General features: G+C 32.9%; 1 protein-coding gene and 1 pseudogene across 2 annotated transcripts; both read left to right on the forward strand.

Annotated features, from left to right (window-relative positions):
* Positions 1 to 1,242: 1,242 nt before the first annotated feature.
* LOC147405613 (transcription factor bHLH162-like) lies at positions 1,243 to 3,955 on the forward strand (annotated as a pseudogene). Its single transcript, XR_015175741.1, has 3 exons — positions 1,243 to 1,378; positions 3,181 to 3,516; positions 3,611 to 3,955. The product of XR_015175741.1 is annotated as a transcription factor bHLH162-like (transcript).
* A 16,305-nt stretch (positions 3,956 to 20,260) lies between these two features.
* On the forward strand, positions 20,261 to 22,255 carry LOC147405614 (transcription factor bHLH167-like). Its single transcript, XM_086433415.1, has 3 exons — positions 20,261 to 20,568; positions 21,506 to 21,829; positions 21,906 to 22,255. Exons 1-3 carry the CDS (start codon positions 20,437 to 20,439, stop codon positions 21,972 to 21,974), a joined length of 525 nt encoding a protein of 174 aa, XP_086289541.1. The 5' UTR covers positions 20,261 to 20,436; the 3' UTR covers positions 21,975 to 22,255.
* Positions 22,256 to 22,967: the final 712 nt, after the last annotated feature.

Genomic DNA, 22,967 nt, shown 5'->3' on the forward strand with positions numbered 1-22,967 from the left:
TATTATATCGGAGCGGATATTATCGAATTGGATATCACGATATCCAAATTCGTATCCGAAACGCATTCGAATATTCAAATGACATCCGAATCCGAATCCGAAATTCGAAAATTTCGGATAATATCCGATTTTTCGAATTCGAATTCGAATTCGGATTCGGATTTCGGCTATCCATTGACACCCTTAGTAGTGAAATTGGTCTGTGTAAACGCAGGTCAACAGTAACAATAGTCTGACTATGAATGTTATATATATATATATATATATATATATATATATATATATATATATATATATATATATATAGGGTCCCTTTCAGCAACAAACATTTTGGCAAAACATTTTTCAAAACATGGGTTAGAGGTTTTGGAATGGGCTGATTTTTGGTGAGGATGATCTCTATGGTGAGGAGATCATCCTCATAAAAAATCAGCCCATTCCAAAACTTCTAGCCCCATGTTTACAAGTTGGGAAATCGTGGACCGTCCATTTTTTGTAAGCCATGTTTGATGGGTAAGAGGTTTTGGAATGGGCTGATTTTTGGTGATGATGATCTCCTCACCGTAGAGATCATCCTCACCAAAAATCAGGCCATTCCAAAACCTCTAACCCATATTTTGAAAAATGTTTTGCCAAAATGTTTGTCAAAATGTTTGTTGCTGAACATTTCCCATATATATATATATATATATATATATATATATATATATATATATATATATATATGGGAAATGTTCGACACCCTAAGCTTTACCCTACACTTTAACAAATGTGTTTTGTCCTACATGGGTTAGAAGTTTTGGAATAGGCTGATTTTTGGTGAGGATGATCTCTATGATTAGAAGATCATCCTCACCAAAAATCAGCCCATTCCGAAATTTTTAACTCCATGTTTACAAGTTGAAAAATCGTAGACCGTCCATTTTTTGTAAATCATTTTTGATGGGATTAGAAGTTTTGGAATGAGTTGATTTTTGGTGAGGATGATCACCTCACCATAGAGATCATCCTCATCAAAAATCAGCTTATTCCAAAATGAACTTTCCTTCCTTCTTCTTTGTGACTCTTTCCTGGTCTTCCTTTCTACTCTTCACAACTTTAAATACTAATCCCAGGTTTCCAACAAAGCACACACCCCAATCTCAGATACTAATTGTCTCTTTCTCTTTTCTTTTCTTTTGTGTGTATTTCTTGGTCTCTCTCTCTGCTTATTTGTTTAAAATAAAAAAATAAAAAAGAGAGATGAAGAGGAAATACAATAGTAATTCTGCTAAGGTTGATAGGAAGACTGTTGAGAGAAATAAGGAGAATGCACATGAAGGGTCTCTGCTTCACTCTTTCCTCTCTCATCCCAAATAACCACCACAATTCCTCGAAGGTCTCTCTCTCTCTTGTTTTACTCTCAAAATGTTTTGGCGGTTAGAAACTGAAGGGTTTACTAAATTCACACTTTGGTTCAATGGGTTCTTCTTGGATCTCTCTCTCTCTCTCTCGTTTTACTGTCAAAATGTTTTTGGTGGTTATTTTAATTAGAAAGACTTAGAAACTGATGAGTTTGCTAAATTCACACTTTGATTCAATTGGTTCTTCTTGGACCTCTCTTTCTCGTTTTACTCTCAAAATGTTTTCACTCTCTTGTTTTACTCTCAAAATGTTTTTGGTGGTTATTTTAATTAGAAAGACTTAGAAACTAATAGGTTTACTAAATTCACACTTTGGTTCAATGGGTTCTTCTTGGATCTCTCTCTCTCTCGTTTTACTGTCAAAAATGTTTTTGGTGGCTATTTTAGTTAGAAAGACTTAGAAATTGATGAGTTTACTAAATTCACACTTTGGTTCAATGGGTTCGTCTTGGATCTCTCTCTCTCTCTCTCTCGTTTTACCCTCAAAATGTACTTTCACTCTCTTGTTTTACTCTCAAAATGTTTTTGGTGGTTATTTTTAGTTTGTAAGACTTAGAAACTGATGGGTTTACTAAAAACTCACACTTTGGTTCAATGGGTTCGTCTTGGAACTCTCTCTGGCTGAATAACAGTTTTAGTTTGTTATGTATTCTTTGTCTTCATTACGTGAAAACTGTAAAATTCGACAAAAAACATTGATAGGCCAAGGCCACGAATTTTAGAAACTGAATTTTAATGATTTAGGACTATCGAAATTCTTGATGTTCCCATATTTGACGGGTTAAAGCTGTCAAATTTCTCCCACCCTTCATTAATTTAACAATTTCAGCCTCAAAAAAAAAAAATTGGCAATGAAAAATTCAACACTAATTCGACCTCTTGGTTTGTTGAATTTTATGAAATTTGACAGCCTAAGGCCGTCAAATTTGGGTTTTTTTCACATTGTGCTTGTTCTTTTGAATTTTGTGCATTCTCTTTCAAACTATCTCAAGTTTTTTATTTTTTATTTTTAACAACACATGATTTTATGTTCTTTAAATAAACGAAGATTTGTTGCAGATCAATTATCAAAACATCTACTTTCTAAGGTGGTAGTATATATCCCAATTGTAGAATTTGAAGATCTCAAAGTGCCTGTGTTGCCCAACCTATCACTTGGAATGCTGTCATGAAAATCGAAAACATTAATTCTAGGATTCCTAAGCCTGATATAATATGTGTTTAATTATATATCTAGCAATTGCCAATACATTGCTAACCCAAGCAATAATATCTAGCAAGTCTTGTTTCTTAGTCAGTCCTCCTCAACACTAGTCTTACACTTCATCTTCATTGTCATCGTCATCATTTATTTTATTTGGGATTGGCAACATGAATCCTACTTCATTTAACTCTACAAGGGCTATTTCTTCATATTCAAATCTTACAATCTCTATCCACGTCATTTCTAGTCTTCTTCGTGCCTTTTGGAATCTTTATCTTGCAGTAGAGATCAATTTCTCGAAAGCCTTGTTAATGATTTTATAGTATATGGTTTCTTTAAATATTTTTCATCAGTAAGAAGATAATTTGTTCAACTAATGGAGAAGGTGAACCTTTATTGCATGACCCATAATCCGGCCCATAGGGAAGAAAAATATATAAGAAAATATGTGTGATTCTAGGGCAACTATGTTAATCTCATGGAATATGCTTACTGGCTTTAATTTTCTTAATTCGATTCTCAAACCGTTTTTCCTTCCAATTGATCATTAAGATTTTTTTTCTGAATTTTCAGGATACATCCCCTCAGCAAGATCAATTGGATCGCGCTGCAATTTACATAAAAGAATTGCGAGAAAGAATAGAAAAATTGAAGATTAGGAAGAAACAAATGATGGGTATTGAAGGAATTACAAATGATACTAGTAATTCAATGATGCCGGGGTTAAGAATGCCAATACTTGAATTAAGAGAGATGGGTTCAACATTGGAGGTGATTTTGATTACTGGATTGAACAAAAATTTCATACTTTATCAAATGATTAGGGTTCTTGAGGAAGAAGGAGCTGAAGTTGTGAATGTTAACTTTTCTTTAGTGGGTGATAAGGTCTTCCACACAATCCTTTCTCAGGTATTTATTAACTTCCTATAATCTTTGTTTATTTGTAGATTGATAAATTTAAATTTAAAATATTAATAGGGTTATTTAAACGTGATCTTTGCAGGTCACAAGTTCTAGAGTTGGTGTAGAGACTTCAAGTGTTTGTGACAGATTAAAGGAGTTGGTTTATTAGTTACCAGAAGGATTGATACCATGGAGAGCCAAATCAAGTGGAATTGGGAAATAGGATTCATGTTAACAACCTCAATATTTGGGATAAGGAGCGATGATATTGCGCCATGAATCGATAATTAGAACGTAGTTTATATGTATTTTCATGATCCACTAGTGTGATTGCTTCAATCACTGTGATCTGCATCTGATGATTTTGTACATGTAGTATGTTGTTTGACATAGTAATGAGTTTTCTCCCTTCTCTTTTTAAGGTTATACCAGCAGTATTGTTTGAAAATTCCATGTATAAACAAAGATTTTTCTCATTTTTCCTTCTTGTAAAATAACATTCAACTCAGATGGCAAACTAGACAAAGGTGAAACCATGAAGCATCTAGAGATGTCACGCCTTTATGAGCCAAACAAAATTAAATTAGCTGCTTTATTCACCTCCCTCCAATAGAACTTAAATCTACAAACTTGAAATTTGGTGATGAAGCTTTGGATTAATCGAACAAGGCATACTTCCAAGGAGAGGTCATTACTTTATTCAAAATATTTACCACATAACACATGTGAAAAAAGCCTATATTTGACTGCCCAAAACTCGAATTTCAAAAAATTTGATGGACCAAGGCGTTGAATTTTTCAATATCAATTTTTTTTTATGGACAAAAACTATCAACTTAATTGGGGATGGGAGTAATTTGATGACTCTAAATTGTTGAATTGGGGAGCATAAAAAATTTCAAAGGCCATGGTTGTTAAAATTCAATATTTAAAATTTGTGAGCTTCGGCCTTGTAGACATCTCATTTTCGCACTCGTCTGATTAATCAACTCGTCAACCTGATTGCGACGGTTCTCAATGATGGATGAGTATTCCAATGTTTTTATTTGTTAGTAGATATGTTTCAGAAATTCGGATGAGGTATCTCAAGTAAACAAAACTTTAGAAACCACGCTATGCTAAAAAAATATGACTTAAAACGTAGAAATCATCATTTTAAAGACAAAATAAAACGTTATATGAAAAATTACTTAAAAATGATTAAATTACCAAAATACCCCTAACATCAAAACATTCCTAGAACTTACATTACGCTTAGAAAAATCCTTTCTAACACCTAAAATAATAAATTAAAATCAAATAAACTATTTTGCCAATTTTCACAAAATTTGATCAAATTACAAAAATACTCCTCATAGGGTCCACAATCATTTCACTCAAAAAACCCATAAGTGACAGAAACCGATACTCTCATTTTATTCCTTACGAAAAACTAATTTCGAAACCTCCCAAAACATCGAAAAATGACCTCTAAAAGCAAAAGCCCTCTTTGAGGGTAAAATGGTAATTTCTCAAACATAAAAATTTAAAAATTTGAAATTAATAATTAAAACATTAATTAACGTAAAGTGAAATTTTAATAAATTAAATTAAATTTTAAACAAATAAAATCAATCAATCAAGCTCACATGCCAAATTTTAAGTGATAGTCCACTTGTTCAAATGGAGTCCACCTGATATTTATTAAAAGTCCCCTCCATCTAGGAGCCCAAATAATTAAAGATATAATTAAGGGGGTTCTCTCAAAAACTTAAAAAAATATATTCTTTCATTGTACGTAAGAATTAAAACCTTAAGACCCTAATTAAACTTATCTAAAAAAAACCTAGTCAAATTAAAAAAACTTTCAAAAAACTTTATAAATAAGAACCTCCACAACTCAATCTCGCAGATCAAAAGAAACCATAGGAAAAAGAGATCAGAAACACCCTCCAACCTTTCCAAAACCCTAAATCTGAAGTCCCAACTTCTTACCTAACATCCAAATCCTAGTTTTTGCTCAAAAAATACCTAGCAACCTTCTAAAAACACTCAGAAATCTTCTAAAAAATACATAAAATACTCAGATCTAATAAGAGGATAATTCATCTTGGAGATCAGAAGTGGATCTAGTAAACAGTAGGAAAACTCACACGAGGACACTCTTAGCCAGTACTAAGGAAACTAGTTGTCACAATTAACTAGGTAATTTATTTATTTATTTTTAGGTCTATTTAGCAATGTAATTTTTTTGAAAAAAAGTAGAGATCGACGTTTGTCAGACGGGGTTGGTGTCTAACACCTTCCAACCTTGTAACGTGATCCTCGGACTCATTTTTTTTGTACATCAATGTTTTTATCTATTTAGAGACAATATTCGGTTCCTAGACCATAATAACTAAGTGATGACTCCTAAACACCCAAAAAAGCGGATCCGCGACCCACGGATCAAGGGCGTTTTCAGGCCTGTCGAGTTTTCTTCTCCAAATTTTCAGTTTTCACATAGTATAAGGTGAATTCGGTGAAATAATTACTCTAAAAAAACCTTTTGATGAAGCAAACTGTAATGCTTGAATAATAGTTTGAAACTCTATTGCAACTACACCATTCTCTTGAAGATACCCAAAGGTTGCAAATTTACACACTCCATGATAATCTCTTCCAATAAACCCTATTCCAACATCACCAACCACAACAGAGCCATCTGTACTAATTTTTATTTAGTCTTCGTCTTAGCTTATCCAAAAAATAGATTTTTTTATGAATAAAACCCTATTCAAACCTAAATTTCCATCGCTTTAGAATCTCCAACTCAAATTGAGACATCCTTCCTTTAACTTTAGAGATATTTACGAAAAAGTGATCAACTTTTGACGAACTTACGATTTGGGCTCACTATTCATTTTAATTACTTAAATGTGAATGATAAAGAATTCGGAGGTTTTTAAAGTGACCATTTCGTAGGTTTAAAGTGACAATTTCACTTTAAACCTGCAAAATATTCACTTTGGTTTGAATATTTTTTTTATTAACGAAAACGTGATTGTTTATATTTTAGTAATTAAAATGAACAGTGAGCTGGAATTGTAAATAACTTATTTTCAGCTCACAAAATAGTAATTCACCCATTATCAAATATAAGCTTGACATGCATCCAAACACAACTAGTTTAAACACCTCAACCTTATGCCTCCTTTTATCATACAAAATCTGCGCTTTTCATTCCCTCCACATATGATATATACAAGAAGAGAATGCTACACAAAGCATTTTATGCACAAGTAAAATTGGAACATGGTATCAATACTCATAGAAAAGGTTAAATTCTTAGAAGGTGAGACATCTTTCTAAAAGGGGGGGAACTTACCTTAGTCAGGAGTACCTTAGCAAGTATCCCAATCTACTTCTTATCTTTATTTTCCACGCCAAGGAGCATCCAATCTTGTCTAGAAAAGATGCTCCATGACTACCTTTAGAATGACACAAATGGAAAGTGTAAGTTCTGTCTTGCTTGTTGGAAATTTGTTCTCCAAACAAGGTGGTGGTTTGGGCATCAAGAATTTTAACTAAATGAACTTGGCCCTTCTTAGGAAACAGTCATGGAGATTTATAAATCATGACGAAGGATTGAAAAAAAAGGCCATCTGAGCCAAATACAATTCAAGTTGGTATGCATGGGAAAACAAGGTTGTGAAATCATTCTTTGGGCGTGTACGGAAAGAGTCACGAAACATCTCCCTCTTTTTTTGCAACAAAATAGTATTTAAGGTTGGGAAAGGGAACAAAATACATTTCTAGGAGGATATATGATGTGGCTTATAATCTCTAAAAGAACAATTTCCTCAACTCTTTCAATGTCCCATCCTAAATGTCATGATTCGTATTGGACAAGAATTTTCTTGGGACTGCACTTTTAGGAGGAACATTAATGACTAGAAGCTTCAAACAATGACATCTCTCACTAATGTAGTTTCTATCAGTTATTAGAAGACTAGAGGGTGTGGACTATGAGTCAAAGAGGAGTTTGTGTCAAATCTTTTCACGAATAATTCTTTGAGTGTGTTTGGAAAGAGTTATGAAACATCTCCTTTTTTTTTTGCAACAAAATAACATTTAGGGTTGGGAAAGGGAACAAAATACATTTCTAGGAGGACAGATGGTGTGGCTTATCATCTCTAAAAGAACAATTTCACCAACTTTTTCAATATCCTATCCCAAATGCCATGATTCATGTTGGACGAGAGTTTTCTCGTGCAACTTTAGGATAAACGTTAACAACTAGGAGCTTCAAACAATGGCATCTCTAACTAATTTAATTTCTATAAGATATTGGAAGACTAGAGGGTGTGGACTATGAACCAAAGAGGAATGTTTGTCAAATCTTTTCACGAATGACTCTGACCACCTTTCTCTATCTATTTCCCTGAAAAGAATGTTTAAGGTCCAAAAGTTCTTTTGAATGTATCATTTTTCATCTAGTTACCATCCTTGAATAAAATTATGATCATTGATCAGATCATGGCTTGAGTGGAATTAGTTCAGTTAATCTCTGTTGTCTTTAAAAAGCGATTAAGGTGTTGAGTGTATCATTTTTTTATCACCTTAACAAATTTGCTATCTTCCATCCTGTTTCTAACCATCCATAAGCATTATTCAAAGTGTAGACACCAATTTGAACGGGCCCCCACTCGAAAGGATAAAAAAAATATCAATTTTTTCAATAAAATTCGCCAACAGACCTAAAAAGCCCAATTCATCGAAATGTAGCATTTCGATCAATTCGAAAGTTCTTAAGACCTTCAAAGGTCTCATGGACTCACAACGAGACTCTACACACCCTCACCTTTTTTATTCTTTCTCGAATCTAAAATTACCTTAAGCCTATTTAAAGCCCACCAACCCTCAATTCCCTAAAAATCATTGTCCACCTCACGTTAAAATGAACTCAACCCTAGCCAAGACTCAAACCTAACATAACTCTAATCCCATACAACCCAAACCCTAAACCTAAGTCAATCCAACAAAAAACCTAAGCCTAACATACCAAAGCCTAACACATCAAAGTCCACAATCCCCAACCCTAATCCACAAATCATAACTCATAAACTATTTTCCACATCAACCAATCAACCTTTGATCATCAAATGAACACTTGTCCTCACCACAACTCACTCCTCAAAAATCATTCTACCAACCTAACCCATCACTTTTCTCTAACAAAATCACCCTCACATTCCATGTCATAAACCTAACCCATTACCTTTTTCTAATACAATCACCAACCCATATCACAACCCACACCTCCCCTCATCATTTACTTTAAACCTATTCTTATAAGTCATCCCCACACTACTTTTCTACAATCAACTCACCCAAACATTCCTTCACCACACCTTTTGGGACACATGTCACCATCTCCTTTACCCTTCCAAAATCTAATCACCTACCCCCTTATACAACTCATTCTTTCAATCAAGCACCACACCCTTATCCCACCTAACACTCAATCTCATTCTTTCAACCAAACACTACATCATTTCACCTCATCAAAATGAGATGGTGTGGGGGAGTATTTATACGTGTTGAAGATTGCTTTTGAGGGTATAATGGGGTGAAAATGAAGAAAAGTAGAGAATGGCTAGGGGTTTAAGGATGAGGGGTGTGAAATTTTTTATAAAGATAAGGGTATTTGTGAAAAAAAGGCAAATGGATGATTTTTTTTTAATCCAAATGGATTGGATCCATCCATTTTCCTTCTTTTCACAAATACCTTCATCTTTATAAAAAATTTCACACCCCTCACCCTTAAACCCCTAGCCATTCCCTACTTCTCTACCTTTTCACCCCATTCTATCCTCAAAAGCAATCCTCAACACCTATAAATACTTCCCCTCACCTCCTAAAAATGGGTACCAAGTCTAAGACTAAAAAATTCTTTTCTAAATTTTCTTCTACTCCATTCTCATACTCTCACATTAATCTAAAAAAATATTCTCTCAATTTTACTAAGGACTCAAGAAAGCATAGAAGAAGAAGAAGGAAGGAAAGAAATAAAGATCAAGTTAAGGTCTCAAGGTGGGTCAAAGGAAGTATTGTACCTCCTTTATCTCTTTTCTCTATTTCCTCTTCTACCTCCCCCTCCCATTTCTTTAATTTTTTTTTAATAAAAAAATCCCTAAGATGTGATGTTTCCCCTCTCCTATCTCTGGTAGATTGAACCTTGGTTTGATTGAAAGTATAGGTGTTGTAACCACCTTCAAAATAAAATCATTTTAATCATTTAACTCGTTTTGAAGCAATCGACATTTGGGTTCTTCTCAACCTATGAAAATGAACTCACAACCGTTAGCCAACACTTAAAAAAAAACATGTTGTTCCAAGGCTAAATTCTTATAAGGATCATCTCCTTTAATGAGATGATCCCTATAGTTCGAGCCGATAACAAATCCCTTCTCAGGGAACAAGTCGTCAAACACGTGACACTTTTATTTTATTTACGTTTTCATCCAAAAATGATCAAGTTATTTTCAGGTTACCTTCATTTGATGGAGAGAGAGAGGGGGGTGCCTAACACCTTCCCCTCTCTTTAATTAGACCGCTTACCTAGATCTTAGTTAGATCAGTATCTTATTCGTATGAGAGTCACTAAACGCTAAAAATGACACTTTTCTAAAAATGTACATCAGATGATCACTCACACCCTTTTACAAAAATGAATAGTGGCGACTCCAAACTTTCGTAGAAATGATCTTTGAAAATTGAAAATCACGAATCTACACAAAGAAGAGAGCTTCAAACAATTTTCTCAGGTATAGTGACCCCAAGACTCCATTTCTCTATTTCGTTTTAGTAATACACACCATGGTAGGTCTACAATCAAGGTCTTTCTAATCATTCGTATCATTAAATCCACCACCATCTTGTTTGGAGAACAAATTTGTTTCTAACAAGCAAGATGGAACTTACATTTTCCATTTGTATCATTCTAAAGGTAGTCACGAAGCATCTTTTCTAGACAAGATTGGATGCTCCTTGGCGTGGAAAATAAGGATAAGAAGTAGATTGGGATACTTGCTAAGGTACTCCTTATTAAGGTAAGTTCCCCCACCCCCCCTAAAAAAGTCTCACCTTCTAAGCATTTTATTCACAAGTAAAATTGGAAAGAAAATCAGTTTCTTCCTTTGCTGAACCAACACAAATTTAGAAATATTAATATCAAGCCCTTTCAACACTTTTTTCCATACTCACCTAGAGAATGAGCAACCAAAAATAATGGAGTCATGATGAATGCACGTGGTTGCATATGCGAGTGATGTGGCAAGGGCAGAAAACCATGGATCATTTTCATCGGGATACACAAGAAAAATATGTGCAGTTCTGTGCCCTTGCCACGTCAGCTGCATACCCAACAGCGTACCAAGACCGCGTGCATTCATCATTATTAAAAAATATATGATTATTAAATTTTGAATCCGACCATAAAACATATCTTGAAGTTGAGCACATATATACCTCTCCACATTAAGTTTTCTGTTGTAACTTATTCATCACAGCCAACCACTCAATGAAAGTTGTTTTCGCGAAAATTTTTTGAAGCGCAAACAATTTAATCCCATTGCACTACTTTAGATTTCAAATGCTTTGATAAAGGATCAAGGGGTGTGCTCCCCTTGTGGTCTCAAGTTCGATTCCCACCGACTTCTAATATCAGTGGCCACTGACTGCAGAATTAATTAAAATCCTGTTTTGCAAGTCTTATTCGGAGATGAGGGAATAGTTGGTACGCGCAAGCTGGCCCAGATACCCTTCTAATCAAAAAATAAAAAAGAGAATTTTTATTAAAGAAAAATAGAACAATAGTGAAGGGAAAAAAAGACATAGGTCTGGTGATGGCGCCACGACACATCAAGATCGTGCTCTCAATAAAGCTTATACTATACCATGAATAAATTGAACTTCTGTAGATAATATCTTGGATAATTAATGATGACAATACCCAAAACATAGATTTGCTGTTAAGAAAGTTTTGTATTAAGCTAATAAAACCATTAGGCTATTGCCACGTGTATAAAAAAAAGCAAGTAAAATCCAAACTCTTAACGGCTCAGAAATTTTCTCTCCATCAACCAATAATGCTTGGTTTTTTTTTTTTTTAACAATACACTTGGCGTCTTGCCATTGGTTCATCAACTTAGTACATAAATCTTCTATCAGCAAATCTCCTTTCTAATACCCATACCCTATTCAATATTAAAAATATATTTAGAAGCCCAACCAATATGAAATTAAAGACAATCAATCATTCCGATTTAATATATCTAATTGATTCTAATTGAAGCAAATCTAAATGTGTGTTTGGTAACACTTCGGAAGTCTAAATGAAGCTGGTCCACATTCAAAACCTTTAATCTTGTTTGTTTCGTTTCAGATTCCAGACTTCAGCACCGAAATTCAAAAATTTTGAATCAGAAATAAAAAAACAGAAACTAGTTACATAATTCAGACCTTAGAAGTATTACCAAACACAGCCTAAATCTTTAAAATATATGAAAATATTCACCATAGCAAGGATATAAAGCATTTCATGCATATTGTTATATTGCGTCTAATTACTTATCACTTTCCTCTCTTACTTATCTCTATTAAAATTAATTAAGTAGAACTAATATCACACAATAATTTTTTTTTTAAATTTTTTTTGAAGAATTCTTTTGATAAGATTTATAACCCAAAATTTAATGGAACTTTAATTTACAACCTATGTTTTTGCCACAAATTGCTAATTGGCTTATTTGGAAAAAAAAAAAATAATAATAATTAAGAAGAAAAACCATATTCCATGGAAAAGTTTTCTTGTGACTGGAACAATGTGGTTCCATAGTGCGGGAATTTCAAATCATTCTCTTCAATATCATGAAATAACTACTTGTCATGAAATGATTTGACCTGAAAAAAAAAAAAAAGCTAAAAAAAAAACCCGGCAGAAAAAAAAAAAAAGACCTAATGAATTTACTCCCATTTTTTAAATCTTTATCAACCCAATTAAGTGGTATTAACAAGGATTATAAAAAATCCTAAACTATGGTTTTTTATTTTGAACCTTCTCTTGAAAAAATTAGGAGAAATCAACTTCCATACATGGATTAATTTACTCCCAATGACCCATTAGCACAACATTGGGCATCATCATGGTTATTTACTTCTTATCCCAATTAGTTTGGTCTGCGACATGAATCCTATATCGCCATTTAAGTCTATCATTGATCATATCTTTTGTTCATGAATATATATATATATATGTGTAGCGTTCAATGGCTAACTTTTTGGCAAACCATTTTTCAAAACATGAGTTAGAAGTTTTGGAATGGGCTGATTTTTGGCGAGGATGATCTCTACGGTGAGGAGATCATCCTCACCAAAAATCAACCCATTCCAAAACTTCTAACCCATGTTTACAAGTTGAAAAATCGTGGACCGTCCATTTTTTGTAAACTATTTTTGATGGGGTTAGAAGTTTTGGAATGGGCTGATTTTTGGTGATGATGATCTCCTCACCACAGAGATCATCCACCAAACATCAGCCCATTCCAAAACTTCTAACTCATGTTTTGAAAAATGTTTTGCCAAAAAATTAGCCATTGGACGGGACCCCATATATATATATATATATATATATATATATATATATATATATATATATATATATATATATATTATATTTTCCTTTTACTAAGCAAGCAAATGATTAAATAAATAAATAAGAACTTAATTACAGAGATTTAGGGGCATAAAATATTTTGGATCTAAAATAAACAGAAAACTTGAGAACTCCAAAAAGATGACTAATAAGAGAGTTGAGATTTACGAATATTGAACTTCCTGATCAAAGGTAATAATCCCCAAAATCTACTACTAAAATAGCCCAAGAACACAATAGAAAAGTCCTTATAAATTTGGATCGCGTCTAACTAGATATAAAATTATATTTTGGATGATCTAGATTTCGTGCATAGTAGGGAGTCCAAATGAGACCATGACCTTCTCCTCCTCGATCTATCCTTTTTGACGTTGCAAATGATTCATATGCTAGCTTGATCTAATTTGGATGCAACATTCCATTTGTCCACCTCTTCAAAATAGATCCTCCATGAAGCCTCACACTTTGATTCCTCCATCAGGGAATCTGCTTCATCTGAATTTGACTTGAGTTTCAAAATCTCATCAATTTCCTTCTGACTTTGAAAAATATCTATCTTCGATTTGAAGTGAAGTAATGGGAGAAGACCCTTTTGTTTCATCTACGATATTATCTAGGACAAGAAAATTATATTTCAAATTTAAAAATTCGAACTTGAATTTGTTAGAGTAGAGAGGATTTTATTTGTATACAAAAAATCAATCCCAAACTTTATAAAATTCAGATTGATCAATCGTAAGAATGGCGTCTCCCATTCTCAATTATTTTCGATTTTGAAAGTAAATAGACCAGTTGACTTTTCCCAGCCAATTCGTTTCACTTTGAAGGTGACTCGGTGCTTTAACTCATTTGGAGAAATTAAGATAGTTTCTATTAATTAACACACCAACTTTTACTTGTAACACACAAATCTTCATTTTGACAAGGGTAAATTACCGATTCATGTGTTTAATATGATGAAATTCTTAGTCTCGTACACAGTTCAATTTAATTCCCAAAACGTGGTTTTATTGGCAAAATCGTCACTCTCTTGATAACAAGATCGTCACTTTTTGTGAATAATTCATTATCTTGTAGTGGTTTTTGGCAAAAAGGTTGAAGAGGAGGGTATTTAAATAATTTTCTATTAGTTTCTAGCGAGGATTGCGCCGTCCATGGGAACACGATCCCAATTTATTTTCCTTCTTTCACACCAGCTCATTATAAGAATATTGACCTTGACTTGCAACTTAAGGCATGTGATATAGCATTGACGAGTCAGTGTCTTTCACGAGGACCTCAAATTATCTTACCTAACGCATGGTTGTCAATGGACTGGTTCGGGTTGGGCTCTAACCCGACCCAAGACAAGTAAGTTGTACATGGGATCTACCTTTGTGATGAGAATGGCACAACGTGAAAAAAATGTCATATTCGATAGCCCAAGGCCGTCAAATTTCATAAAATTCAATAAACCAAGGCATCAAATTTTTCATTGTCGATTTTTTTTTTTTTTTTTTTTCAACGGGTCAAAACCGTCAAATTAATGGAGGATAGGAAAAATTCAACGGTTCTAAGCCGTCGAATCGGGGAACATAAATTTTTTTGACAGTCATTGACCGTTGAAATTCAATTACTAAAATTCGTGGGACTTGACCCGTCGAATTGTCCTGTCAAATTTTCCAGTTTTCACGTAGTGTGGGAGGGGGTGTGAAGGTGGGAGCGGGGATGTGAGAGTAACAAGTTCAAAAATATCTTAGAGTGTAAAATACCTCAGTAGCGTTTTATAAATAATGTAAGGAAGAACTATTTATTGACAACGTGTACCGAATAATCTGTTAGTAAATTATATGGACCCTTTAAGCCCCACTTAAAAAAATATTAAGATTCGTGATAAATTGACGCCCTTTTTTGTACGCTATCTGACATGACAACTCACAGAATCATAAATCTTTGTCCTTGTGTATCTTGAAGCAAAGGATCTACAATTATGAGAAGGAAGCATGCAAAGAGTGTCTAAAAAAGAGCGTTAGATTATCATGACTTAGATATTAATCTATTAAGGACCTGTTGAAGAGTTTTTTCAAGGAAAATACTTGAAATAGCCTTTTAATAACTTACAAAGTGGTTTGATCTAAAAATATACAAAGTCAAATAAAAAATTTGATTAATTTATTGGGTTTATTAATATTTATGAGAAAAATAAAATAATTTTATTTATTTATTAAAAGTTATTCATAAATTCAATATACTTTTATTTGACTCAACTTGCTAATTTTTGAGTTGAATCAATTCGATTAACATTTAAGTTGAGCTTTAAAATTATATTTTAAATATTTAAAATTATTTATATATTTATGTAGACTAAATTATTTTGATGATGATGACCATAATCATTATCATTGTAGTCATCATCATCATCCATGTGAGTTTAAGATTTCTAGTTTTGGGAAGAGAAAATAAAGGTTTTTTTTTTTTTTTCTTTTTTAGATAACCAAGGGGTATGTCATTAATTTTAAAACACAGGAGTACCTTAAATATTCTAAAATAAACATTGTAGACACCCATTTTTGTCTAGGCCGAGTCCAAGAATACAAAAAACCTTTCGAGAAAGGACTTGATCTAAGGTAATTTTCAAAAGGGTTTAAAAATTCAACTTTCAAACATCCACAAGGCCTGAAGGTGATTTTTCAAGATTCTGGATTTAAGCTTGGCCGTACCTCACCCTCGACCAATCTTAAATTTAAGTTTGGCCATACCTCAACCTTGACTAAGCTTATTTTTTGCCTAGCCCGAGATAACCCATAGCTAGGATCATTTTTTCACCTATTCTAAAGTGACTCACGACCATGCTTATTTTTGTTCAGGCCTTGGTTCACCTAAGGCCAATTCTGTTAAGTAGTTACAAGACCATGTGAGCTCAAATTTTATTAAGGATAATTACCCTTTAAACCCACTCCTTAATGATTTCCTTTCCAAGAAATCCCTCACTTTTACTCTTTTACCCTTTCTCTAATTCTTCAATATTCCCAAAACTTTGGTCTTTTTGTAAATTCTCTTATTCTTCCAATGATAACCCTTGGTCAAATTGACCTTCACATGAGTGTAATTACTATCTTAACATCTTATTAGACCTAAACTAAGGCATATTACCCTTATGTCCCCAAGTCTATCCTTAATTCTAGAAGGTTCGATGTAAATTGACTAAGTTCAAGAGGTTTTGACAACTTTGTCCAACCCATAAAATTCTCTAGAACATGTGAGCAAAGGGTCTCTTAGTCCTAGGTTGTTAGAGAGTTAATTAGGCTAGATGACCTTAATGTCTAAAATCCAAAATTATATTTACATGCCATCTAGCCTAATTTCTTTTTGATTGACCTAAAGTCAATGACTTATGATCTTCTACATCCCTTAAAGAATTCTCTAGAAGATATGACCTTTTATAATCATATCCTCTTTATCATTATGATTGGTGAGACCTATAGGTGAGTGAAAGACTATCAAATCCAAAGAGAGGAGATGTAATTAAAGTTTCTCAAGAGGTTTTGTCAAGAATATTGAGAACCCTAGGATTTATGACAAGTTTACCTTCAAAGATTTTTCAAAATCCTATAAATAAGACTTTTATCCAAGGAAAATAGAGAATGAGTTCAAGTGATTCAAAATTCTATCAAAATCTCTCATCAAAACCCTCTAACCTATCAAAATTCTGTCCAAATCCTTTCTTAAACACCCAAGAAACCCTAACCAAGAAGAAGAAGAAGAAGAGACCAATGTGGAGTCTAGTTGTAATTTTTTTAAATTTTTTATGTAATCTCCTTCTAAGCCTCCCCCTTCTACTTATTCTCTTCTTTACATTAAGCAAGTTTATTTTTATGTTTTTTTTGCTTGTAGCAATGTAGATTTTAATTTACTTTAGTGAGACTTGGAGGTAGAGAGTAAAACTTTCTAAAGGCAATCTCCTCCTATAAGCTCTCAAGAGCATTAAAGTTGGTTCTTGTTTATTTACTTTATTGAAAATTTTAAATTCCTAGATTAGATGATGTTTTACTTTTTAGCAATCTTTAAATTCTTAGATTATATGTGCTTTACTTTCCTTGCAAATTTAAGTTTTTAGAATAAAGATTTTCATATTTTCTTTCCTAATAGCTTAAAAATTAGAAAGTAATATCACATTGGAGATAATCTTGTATTTCTAATTCCATTACATTCATACACTATGTACACATATCACGATATGTTTTCTCTAAAATAGCTAAGGGTTAAATGTGAGGATCTATCTAGATCTACACCTAACTCTCTAAGGTAAAAAAAAATTGTCCTAAAAAAGACGCATCTCATGCATAAGGTCCTTAGTCTTTCCATGGTGGTGTCTAATTTATGAATATCTCTTAAACGCTAAACCAACAAAAACATACTCCCAAGTGAGCACATAACCCTCTAAAAGAGCCTTAAAATCCAAGAACGTGAAATCCACATGGATTAACACAAAAATCCGAGGCTTACAAAAAATTCCAAAAAATAACATTTCAGTCTAAAAACTCAACCATAGTTTTTTTTACCTTTTTTTACTTTTTCTATAATTTCCTTTATTTTCAAAACTCAAAAATAATTTTCTAATCTTCACCTATGGTCATATGTTGGTAACCATCTTCGGATGGGAGGGACAAGGTGCATAACACCTTCCTTGTACCTCAACTAAACATCCTTACCTAAGATTTTCTAGGTAGACCTTTTCCCCTTATCTTTAGATATGATTCATTACAAGCAAATATAAAAAAAAAATATATATATATATATATATATAAATTAAAAAACCTTTTATGATGTTCATTCACACCTTAATTGAATGGTAACGACTACTTAATCTGTGTAGATGAACTCAGACCTCCTCAAAGGTTTCGAAGCCTGCGTATCTACAAACATATTTTCTTAAACCTTAGAAATCATTAAAAGAGTAGTTACAACATTTTTGCTTCAAAAACCCTTTTAAAACTAAAATTTTATCATATGAGTATTAAAGAGTCCATGTTGTTTTAAAATGGACTTTTTGATACATATTTTCACAAAATAGTCCTTCGCGGTTATTGTCCCAATAATATACTCAATTATCAATTTTATTTTTGTATATGTCATTTTCTTACTTATTCCATCACAATTTACTCACTGTTGCAAAAAATACGTTTTTTTTAATACAATTTTTGACAAATTTAAGAAAATAAACATATTTTTTAAAATAAGTTTTGTATTAAAAAACACAATCATGGATCTACTATTGTCAATAGCTATTATATTTTCACCCGATCTGCCATGGATTGATTGTAATTTTTCTTTTAATACTATTTATATAACTTGATTAGCATCACTAGTGTTAGTGACTTATTCCCCACCTTAACTAGTTAAAACAACACAATATTAATTAATATTATTATTTAGTAATAATTCAATAATCAATATATGTTTTAATAATTGAAGTTACTTTGAAAGTTTTAGATTAATTATGTAATTGTAGCAATTTTTTTCATTAATAAACTATTGTTGTTTTTTAATTGCAATACTCATTTGCTATGTTTGTTTTTTGAGGACATACATGATTAATATTAATTTTATTTAAGAAAAACAAAATATTTAAGATGATGGATATATAGAATGAGAATCTTCTCGGAGAGTGGGTTTCCAATATTTGGAGGGCGGGGGATTTGAGAAGGATTCACTCTCAAAGCCCTATATCGAGGATGATAGTTGTAACAACACCCCTAACAGAAAGATTGAGAGTTATCAATGGATCGGATTAGAAGCAAAATCCGACCCGTTCTGATAATTTTGGGTATGGATCCAATTTTGGATTCTAAAGAGGATCCAATTTTGGATTCTCGATTTGATATCTTATTGGATCAGATCTAGATCAACCATGTCCCAATCCGATAATATGTTAGAAAATATATAAATTATGTTATATATTTGTTAAGATATAAATAATTTACTTAGATTTTATATATAAAATCGGGTTTGACCTGATTCAATTGTTAATGGATTGGATTTGGATCTTAATATTGAGTTCCGATGAAAAACTCGATATCTAATAAGGGTTCGATCTGATATTTATCGGATCAGTCCCAGATCCAATCCAATTCTTATAAAGATCCATTATCCATCCTAGTTGAAAAAAAGGGTTAGAGATGAAACTGAACTTGTTATATTTTAATTATTTTTTGTTACAAAATCATACATCCAACTATACATAAAACAGGTATATAAAATGTACTAATACGGTGGCCAAGCTGGGCTTTTGTTAGGCCTTAATTAGTCTAGTCCAGATTTAGTGCATTCGCCCATTTTGAGACAGACCCTACCTTTGCAGGATTTTTTTCAAGCGGGCGGAGCCAACAAGACCATTTTAGAACATCTTTCATTTAACAAACATAACCACATCTTGTTTGCCTACCTTGGTGGCATGGTAACAAAGTTCAGATTCCGTAATTAATCAATGGGGTTCAATTTGGTTAGTTTCGTAAAACAATTTTTAGGTTTATCTCCCTAAAAATCCTATCTTGTTCTTTATATTTGAATGTTGAAGAAATCAAAATTGAGGGAAAATGGTAAACATATTATCATATTTCCGCATTATGAATAAATCTCCAATTAATTCATTAGTTTATTGATTTAACAGGCTAATCCTCTATTCAGAGAATTTTAATTACAAATTTTAAGAAATATTTGTAGCATTTTGTGGTTGTGCTTTTTAGTTGTTACTTACATCATGCGTAAGAGGAGCGTGTGAACACATTACCATGTTGTCTCCACCTTATTGGTCGGTGAAAGTGATTTCGGTTGAGTGTCTCTTCTTCTCCCCTCTGATTTTTTTTTCTTCAATTAAATTCAAAATTTTATACTGTTCACATTAGTACTTAGCATTCGTACAAATGGGTCAGAGTTACAAATGGGTCAGAGTCATACTAATTATTATTATGTCCCAACCTTTTGTACAATGAAAGCCACACAAATGAAGTGACCCCACTAGTCTTTGAGAAATTAATTTACCTTTTGAAATCTGATTTCTGAACCTTCTTCCTCTCTTCCGTGATTCTTGGTCTCCATTTCTCCGCAACTTTAAATACCAATCTCAGGTTTCTAAAACACTTACCCACTCAAATACCCACCACACTATTGTTTCTTCTCTCTTTTTGCTGTCTTCTATTTTGTGTTACTTTGAGTGTCTCTCTTTGTGCTTACTTACCTGAGAAAATAAGCTATTTCTCAAAAGAAAATAAATGGAAAAAAAATACAACTGTGATTCTTCTAAGCCTGATAGGAAATCTGTTGAGAGAATTAGGAGAATGCAAATGAATGACCTCTGCTTCAAGCTCTCCTCTCTCATCCCTGAGCACTACAGATCCTCTAAGGTTCTCTCTCTCTCGTCTTCTTTTATTCTCAAAATGTATTGGTGGTGTTATTAATAACTAGAAAGACTTAGAAACTGATGGGTTTTAACTTAATTCACACTTTGATTCAATGGGTTCTTATTGGGCACACTTTTGGCTCAGTAGTTTTTGTCTTGCTCCTTTGAATTTTGTGAGTTTTCTTCTAAAATTCTCTCTTAAGTTTTTCTTAAAAACACTTGCCTTTATGTTTTCTTCTGATAAATCCAAGTGTAGAATTTGAAAGCGCAAATTGCTTGTATAGCCCAAGTTATCAAAATCAACATCATTCTAGGACTCCTAATCCTAACATATACAACTGTGTTTTTGGGGTTTGTATTATTATTTCTAGGACTCTGAAGTTGAACCTCTCTCAATGTGTTGAATACCATTATAAAAACCTAAATTAATCAATATATTTCAAATGCCTCAGAAATTGCCCATGGGATATGAAATACATTGCTAGCCCAATCAATAATATCTAGTGAGTCTTGCATCTTAGTGTGTCCACCTCAATACTAGTCTTGCGTATCATCATCATCTATGTCTCATCACAATTTATTATTAGAATTGATATCATGAGTCCTATTTTATGTGAACTCTACAAGACCCAATATCTTATCATACATATCTATCCACGCCATTTTTAGTCTTTTTCTTGTCTTTTAAAACCTTCAACTTGCATTAGAACGCCTTGTTATTGGTTTTACACGATTATAAGATCTATAAATATTTTTCACCATCAAGAAGATAATTTGTTTAATAAATGGAGCATGTGAATCTTTATTGCATGACCTAATGTCCCATGTGAAAGAAACTAAGAAAGCAAGTGAATTCTATGATTCTAGGTGGACAATTCATCTCATAGATGAATTAATCATTTTCCCTTCCAATTGATCATTAACTTTTTACGAAATATCAGGACGCATGGCCTCAGCGAGATAAGTTGGGCCAAGCTGCCATTTACATAAAGGAATTGCGAGAAAGAATAGAAGAATTGAAGAGAAAGAAACAACTAATGATGGGTATTGAGGGAACAACAAATTCTGTGATGCCTGGCTTAATAATGCCAATACTTGAATTAAGAGACATGGGTTCTACATTGGAGGTGATTTTGATTAGTGGGTTGAACAAGAATTTTATGCTTTATAAAGTGATTAATGTTCTTGAGGAAGAAGGAGCTGAAGTTATGAGTCTTCACCTCTCTGTACTGGGTGATAAGGTCTTCCACACTATCCTTTCTCAGGTATTTATTAACTCCCTCATCGTTGTTTATTTGTAGATTGCATATTTAAGCTTAAAATACTAATTGATCTTTGTAGGTCAAGAGTTCTAGAGTTGGTGTAGAGACTTCAAGGGTTCTTGAGAGATTGAAGGAGTTGATATATTAGTTACAAGAAGGTTGGAACCATGGAGAGCCAGATAGAGTGGAATGGAAAAAGTAGAATTCGAAGATTACACAATGGAGAGCTACACTAGTAATTATCTCTCTAGTTCGTAAGTTCAGGGTAAATTTGATATTGAGTGGTATGGATAACTTTATGTATTTTCATGATCAGCTAGTCTGATCACTTCAAATTGGGATCTGATTATTTTGTATACACAATACTAAGAATTTTGTAGTAGTAGTATTGTTAGCAAATTAGTAATAAAATCGGTTGTTCAGTACTAAGCCACTGTTTTTTATATAAAAATAAAGGAAGGTAATTTGAGGTAAAGGTACACATATTTTCAATTTTTTTTAGAAAATGGAAATTGTTCCAACCAACTCGAATTAGGGTTTGGATCATGGTCAGCAATTCGACATACAAGAAAAAATTGACACGGGATTAGTACGAGTGCGGTACAGAGTATGTATACAACAATTTTTTTTATATATTTGACAAAAAGACAAATAACGAAGAAAGTCAATCAAACTCTTTAGAGTCAGACCATCATCCACAAATTAAGGAAGCTCTCTAATTTTCTTAAGGTTCATTTTTTTTTATTTTTTATTTTTGTGGGTGATTTAGATATAGGGTCCATTCAGCACCAAACATTTTGGCCAACATTTTAGCTAACCAGTTTTGTCCTATATGGGTTAAAAGTTTTAGAATGGGCTGATTTGGTGAGGATGATCCCTACGGTGAGGAGATCATCTTCACCAAAAATCAGCCCATTCCAAAACTTCTAGCCTCATGTTTACAAGTTGAAAAATCGTGGACCGTCATTTTTTTGTAAACCATTTTTGATGGGATTAGAAGTTTTGAAAAATGTTTTGCCAAAATGTTCGGTGCTGAACATTTCCCTTAGATATAACCCCCATATGTTTTGCTGAATATTAGAGATATACCCCTATATTTTAAAACTGATGACATGCCTCCCTTGACCTCAGTCTTCTAAAT

This window comes from Akebia trifoliata, chromosome 3 (assembly GCF_017979445.1).
Source record: "Akebia trifoliata isolate Shusen 1 chromosome 3, ASM1797944v1, whole genome shotgun sequence".
Classification (NCBI taxonomy): domain Eukaryota; kingdom Viridiplantae; phylum Streptophyta; class Magnoliopsida; order Ranunculales; family Lardizabalaceae; genus Akebia; species Akebia trifoliata.